This window comes from Neophocaena asiaeorientalis, unplaced genomic scaffold, assembly GCF_003031525.2.
Source record: "Neophocaena asiaeorientalis asiaeorientalis breed wild unplaced genomic scaffold, Neophocaena_asiaeorientalis_V1.1 scaffold91, whole genome shotgun sequence".
Taxonomy (NCBI): Eukaryota; Metazoa; Chordata; class Mammalia; order Artiodactyla; family Phocoenidae; genus Neophocaena; species Neophocaena asiaeorientalis.
This window is the reverse complement of record NW_020173198.1, coordinates 1,116,841-1,123,189: the sequence shown is the minus strand read 5'-3', so window position 1 is coordinate 1,123,189 and position 6,349 is coordinate 1,116,841. Positions and strand designations below refer to the sequence as shown.

General features: G+C 57.5%; 1 protein-coding gene across 1 annotated transcript in view; it reads left to right on the top strand.

The window, feature by feature from the left end:
- The window catches only part of HSD3B7 (hydroxy-delta-5-steroid dehydrogenase, 3 beta- and steroid delta-isomerase 7), a 3,715-nt gene extending 665 nt beyond the window's left edge, over positions 1 to 3,050 (top strand). The window contains exons 2-7 of the mRNA XM_024744384.1: positions 1 to 10; positions 209 to 364; positions 663 to 771; positions 849 to 948; positions 1,301 to 1,463; positions 1,995 to 3,050. The exon at positions 1 to 10 is cut by the window's left edge and continues 156 nt beyond it. Coding sequence (XP_024600152.1) covers positions 1 to 10; positions 209 to 364; positions 663 to 771; positions 849 to 948; positions 1,301 to 1,463; positions 1,995 to 2,410 — 954 coding nt within the window. The 3' untranslated portion in view covers positions 2,411 to 3,050. The remainder of the gene's footprint in view (positions 11 to 208; positions 365 to 662; positions 772 to 848; positions 949 to 1,300; positions 1,464 to 1,994) is intronic.
- Positions 3,051 to 6,349: the final 3,299 nt, after the last annotated feature.

Sequence of the window (6,349 nt, the reverse complement as noted above, 5' to 3'; positions counted from 1 at the left end):
TGGGGTGGGGGTGGGGGTGGGGGCGGGGGAGGGTGTGGACTCCCTTCCTTGTGGAAAAGATGATGCCTGTTATGTTCTCCAGTGCGAATGGATAGGATGAATGAGTCACACTGGGAAAGTGTGGCTCCCAAGGGTGTGGGCCGAACCCAGCAGCTGGCTGACGGCCTCAGCTCTGACATTGCCTCTGGCTGCCCCTACCCACTCCCAGGGCCCGTGCAGGTGACTGCCATCCAGGGGGACGTGACCCAGGCCCACGAGGTGGCAGCAGCTGTGGCCGGAGCCCACGTGGTCATCCACACAGCTGGGCTGGTGGACGTGTTTGGGAAAACCAGTCCTGAGACCATCCATGAGGTCAACGTGCAGGGTGAGATGCTCCCTACCTGTTCTGACAATGTCCTCAATACCCCCTGGCACATGGCCTGATCTTGGTTGCTTGTTTCCTGCCCCCCTCTTTGACCTTGACCTCTGTGATTCTCCTGTGACAATCTGTCCTGTGGACACTTCTGCCCCTGTCATGGCAGGCCGGCCCTCACTGACCTGCTGTGGTTCTCCCTGGGCCTGGGGAAAGAAGGCACGTGTCCTCATCCGGCTTTGGGATGGGGAGGGGAAAGACGCAGAGGGGGAGGAAGCTTCAGCTTGGATACACTCTCGCCTTCCCCCAGGCACGCGGAATGTGATTGAGGCTTGTGTGCAGACTGGAACACGCTTCCTGGTCTACACAAGCAGCATGGAAGTTGTGGGTCCCAACATCAAAGGCCAGCCCTTTTACAGGTGAGCTGAGCTTCCCCCAATACTTCAAGGGCCCCATCTCCCCTCAGCATTAAGAATCTTCCCTCTCCCCCGCCTAGGGGCAATGAGAATACCCCATACGAAGCAGTACACAGACACCCCTATCCTTGCAGCAAGGCCCTAGCTGAGCAGCTCGTCCTGGAAGCCAATGGGAGGAAGGTGAGACTGGAGAAGATGAGATGTAGGAGACGGGGGCGGAAAGGGCTGCCAGGCAGAGGCAGAGCCAGGGCCTGTGGGCTCCTCTTTTTTTTTCCTCTTTTGGCCACACTGCACGGCATGCGGGATCTTAGTTCCCCCACCAGGGAATCGAACCCCAGCCCCCTGCGGTGGAAGGGCAGAGTCTTAACCACTGGACCACCAGGGCAGGCCCTGGTTTTTTGTTTGTTCATTTCTTACTGTGGGCTCCTTTGCATCCTGCCCTGGATTCCTTCCATCTCCAGCTTGAGGAGATCAGGGCAGAGGGCAAACCACCGGGTCCTAGGTCTTAGAAGTGCCTGCCTTTTGCCCCCAGGTCCTTGGGGGGTTGCCCCTCGTGACATGTGCCCTGCGTCCCACCGGTATCTACGGCGAAGGCCACCAGATCATGAGGGACTTCTACCACCAGGGCCTGCGCCTGGGGGGTCGGCTCTTCCGGGCCATTCCAGCCTCTGTGGAGCATGGCCGGGTCTACGTGGGTGAGGCCCGGGCTAGGCGTTGGGGGAGGCTAAAAAAACAGGGCAGGACCCACATGGTACTGGGGCAAGGGGGTGTTCTATACTCTGGCTAAAAAAGGATGGTCTATACATGGGCCAGAGCAGACTATGATATGTGGGCATCGTCTGCAGGGGCCACAGACAAAACAGTGTCCATGCCAGTTGGGAAGGCTGAGATCGATACCGTGTCATAGGCTGAGGAAAGGGTTGCAGTTTTGTGAGCAGCATCTTCCCAGGAGAGGAGAGGGGGAGCATCTACCCGGGACTAACAGAAGAAGGAGTAGCATCCATATAGGCTGGCCTGGGAGAGTAAATGGCTACAGGGGCCTGGAAGAAAGCAGCCTTCAGCAGGGCCGTAGTTATGTGGGCAGCATCTACATGGGCCCAAGGACGGGGTGGCTTGTCCATGCCCTGGCCCAGAATAGAGCAGTATCTACATGGTTGCAAGGGCATTCAAGGACATATCCGCCCCCGGTTCTCTCCTCGGCACCCCCTCTCCCCTGCTACCCACAGGTAACGTGGCCTGGATGCACGTGCTGGTGGCCCGGGAGCTAGAGCACCGAGCTGCACTCATGGGTGGCCAGGTGTACTTCTGCTATGACAACTCACCCTACAAGAGCTATGAGGACTTCAACATGGAGTTCCTGGGCCCCTGTGGACTCCGGCTGGTGGGCACCCGCCCACTGTTGCCCTACTGGCTGCTGTTGTTTCTGGCTGCCCTCAATGTCCTGCTGCAGTGGCTGCTGCGGCCGCTGCTGCTCTATGCGCCCCTGCTCAACCCCTACACGCTGGCTATGGCCAACACCACCTTCACCGTCAGCACCGACAAGGCTCGGCGCCATTTTGGCTATGAGCCCCTGTTCTCCTGGGAGGAGAGCAGGACCCGCACCATCCGCTGGGTGCAGGCCGTGGAGGGCTCAGCCCAGTGATGGTGGAGCTGGGCCTGGAGGCCAGCGTGGCACAGCCATCCAGGTCCAGAGCCCTCAGACCCTGGTGGGGAGGGAGGGCTACATTCTAGAGCCGGAGGAGGAGGGGTCTGGTGCCAGACTGGCTGTCCTAGAGCTCTCCACGTTGTAATTCATGAGCCTCGAGCCTGTGTCCTAATACCCCTCAGTTCTAGGGCAGGGTTTTGGAGCAAGTGTGTCTTCACTCTCAACCCAGGCCTGACGGCTGGTTGGCGAGGGTCTGATTCCCCTGACGTCCTCCACGGTCCCATCCATTTCTGGCTTTTCAAGCAGGAAGTGGGTAGAAGTTCCACAGGGCCTCGTGCTGGACCTCGGATACCCAGGTGTGATCCTCAGACCCGGATTCAGAGTGAAGATGCTTTCTGGCTCCTCCCACCACCTTTGTCCCTCCTTGGGGTTCATAGTCCCATTATTTTAAAACATTTATTACCCTTGGACATTTATCTTTTAATTCTCTTCAACGAAGGCTCAGGAAATCTGTGTATTTTCACCTCTTGCCACCCCTCTACCCAAATCAGTTCCTGCAGCACTGTTTGATCTCTGCCCGAGGATGCCCCAGTAATGCTGTACCAGTCCAAGCCCTGAATTAAAGCTCCTTCTCCGAGCCCGTGTCCATCCACCTGTCCGGCTCCCACACCCGCCTCCCCCATGTCTCCCACTCCCCACGGCGCCCGTCCCGTGTGGGGACAGAAGGAAGGGAGCACACAGCACGCCCGCTGTTGGATTGGTTGCTATTTCTCCCGTCCCACGGGGCCCGACCCGGCCCGGGGTGGGGGTGAGGGGCTCTGGGGACAGGACATGCAGGGCTGGGAGGGGGGCAGAATTTTCCTGTGTTTTATCCATTTGCAACTTGGTCACCAATAGAGAGAAATGGGACTCTGAGGGCTAACAGGAGAGGGTGGCCTGGCTCTGGGCCCCCAGCCAGGCCCCAGGAGTCCTGTTCCCTCTGGGGAGGAGAGGGAAAGAGCTCTAGAAACCAATGGAGAAACAGAAGGGGCAGGGGCTCATGTCAGCAAACACGGCTATATCACGTGACACGCCAGCGACACAGAAACGCCAACGCACACGGCTGCACAGCAGGCGGGGTCGGGGAGGAGAGAGCCGGGGGCCACCCATCTTGTCCTCTGCGGGGCAGGCTGGGAATGGGGCAGGGTGAATGCATAGAACACATCATGTACGCACGCTTGAGGCGTGGCAAGAGCGTGCATCAACCCACAGGCACATGGGACGGACACGCAGTGTGCTTTGTGAGAGGCAGGGGGAGGGAGAAAGGGGGAGGGGAAGCAGCGAGCCCTGGCCAGGTCCGGGACCACCCACGGGCACACAGGGGCTTGATGGTTGTAGGTGCTTGGCGGGTGGGCAGCACACACTTGTCTGAGAACATGCAAAAGACACCAGCCCCCAGACAACATTCCAGGACACATACAGACACAGCAGCCAACAAGCAACACATCATGTGATGTGTGGGACTTAGAGAAGCTGGGGCAGAACAGACCCTCAGGGATGCTCTGGTCCATCTGAGGCCCAGAGATGGGCAGCTACGGGCCTAATACCAGTCAATGAGGCAGTTGCATCACTCCAGCCATGGCTCCACCCTTCTCCTTGTGGCCCCAAGGCTGTGGGAATTCCAGAAACGCCTGGTATGAAAGGGTATCCTGGCTGGACCGCAGGAAGGAAAAAGGCTGGGGTGGGGGGTGCTGGGGCCTGCTCTGACGTCCCCAAAGAAGCCTGAGTGGGAACAGGAGGGCTGAAGTCAGATACCGGGGCAAACTTCCCGTCCTGACAAAGGGCACTGTGGGAACAGACAGCCCACCTTGGGGTTTACATATAGATATATATATAGATATATATATCTATATCTATCTATCTATCTATCTATATATATATATATAGGCCGCACACAGGCAGGGCCCAGCCAGGTAGGGAAGAGGTTGGCTATCTGAGCTGGGGTGGGAGTGGGGTACTATGTCCCAGAAGGTCACATGTGCACTGCCTCTCTCACACATACACGCTTCACGTGAAGAGGGACTCCAGCAAACGATCTGCACACGCACCAAAGTCCTCCACCCGGTGCACACGGATGTCGGACCCCAAGGCAGGGCGCATTCCTGTACTTGTGTGTTCAATCCTGTATATGTGGGTCCGCGTTCCTGGGCCAGTGGAGTGGGAGGCTTCTAACACTGTCCTTTGCCCACATACCTCCCACCTGCCACCCAACGCACAAACCCACTCATGCATGTGTTGTCTACGCAACAAGGGGGGAGCTGGCCTCTTCCTCACCATCAGAAACTCAGGCCCGTGTCCCACCCTCAGTCTCAGCCTGCAGGGGAACAGATATTGGTGACATTTCAGCAGGAGATGTGTCCAGGGCATGGGCCCCAGGACTTAGCCCACTCCAGTACGTCGGAAATAAACAGTTCCCTAAATCCAAGGTTCCTGAGGCAAAGGCCAGAGCATCAGGTGGGGCGGTGGGAACCATTGCTGGCCTCTCAGTTCTGAGGTTAGTGCTCAAGAAGGTTATTTCTGAGAGCCTGGGGCAGCCCTTGACATTCCCGGGATCAGTAATGTTTCCCATCTATAGCCCTTCCGGGAGGCATTCATGTGCAAACGAGTGCCCGCCTGAACAGGCACCGTGCCAGCCGGCTCCTGTGTGCACGTGTGTGCCTGGGTGTGGCCTCATCTGCCGGGCCGGGTGGGAGCACACTGAGGTGTCCCGGCTTCCACATGTACAGGCCTATCTGACCGAGAAAGATAAGCACGTGGGCATGTATGCACAGGGGGTCCAACCACGCAGGGCAGGAAGCTGCAGTTGCATGATGTTGATGTAGCAGTGTGTGGCCACACCAGATAGCGGCCAGCAGCTCTGCGGAGAAAGGGAGGGGGCAAATAATCTGGACAGACAAACCTGGATGGGGCACAGGTCCTTGAAGGTAAACGTGTGTGTATAATACACAGGGGGGTAGAAACACACTACGTAGAAATCCTCTACACACACACACACACACACACTCGCGCAGGCGTACTCTAGATAGCGTAGAAATATAGATTTCTGTGCCCACCCAAAACAGATGTCCAGTGCAAAATGTGGAGGGCTCTGTCTCAGGAGAAGACCTACTGACACTTCAGGCACATCCTAGACACACACACACACACACACACACACACACACACACACACACACAAACACGTCCCTCACATCACCTATTGGGGGAAATGCACATGGATATACAGGCCAAGCTAGGTTATTGACACGTGTATTCTTCCACTCGCCTCGACTGAACTCCACACACACACACACGTGTTCCCCAGGACACGTCAGTCCCGGGGTGACTAAGCCAGGAGGGTTTGCTCAACATCACGCTGGGGTGTCTGCCACGGCCTGTGTGTGCATTGTGCCTGGATCCTCTGGGAATGTTGGTGTGAGCCTCTGTACACTCACAACCTGCCCCATCTGTAGCAGACATGGGGGAGGGGGGGTGTCAGTGGAGGAGGTGCTGTTACATTGGATTTAAACACTCAAACACAAAATTCCATGTAGGCAAACTGTGTGTCCACGGATCTGTGGCGCCACACACACACAGACACACACACACACCCCTATTCACAGAAGACAGAAGAGTGGGGCTTGATGGCTGCTGTGTCACACCCAGCCACAGTCTACACAACAACCCAGGGGAAGGGGGAAAGCTCAGACGACACACAGACTTGAGGTGGGGGGCAGAAAGGGCGATTTGGTGCTTCTACACACATCTACACACGTACACACACACGCTGGGGAGTCCACACGTCTCGAGCATGTGCCGGCGGCATGCATGTTGGTGTGCACGTGTAATCACGCCTGCTGCTATCTACGTGCGGGGTCGGGGGGTGGTCCATGGCGGGGGGAGGTCCAGGGACTCCAGG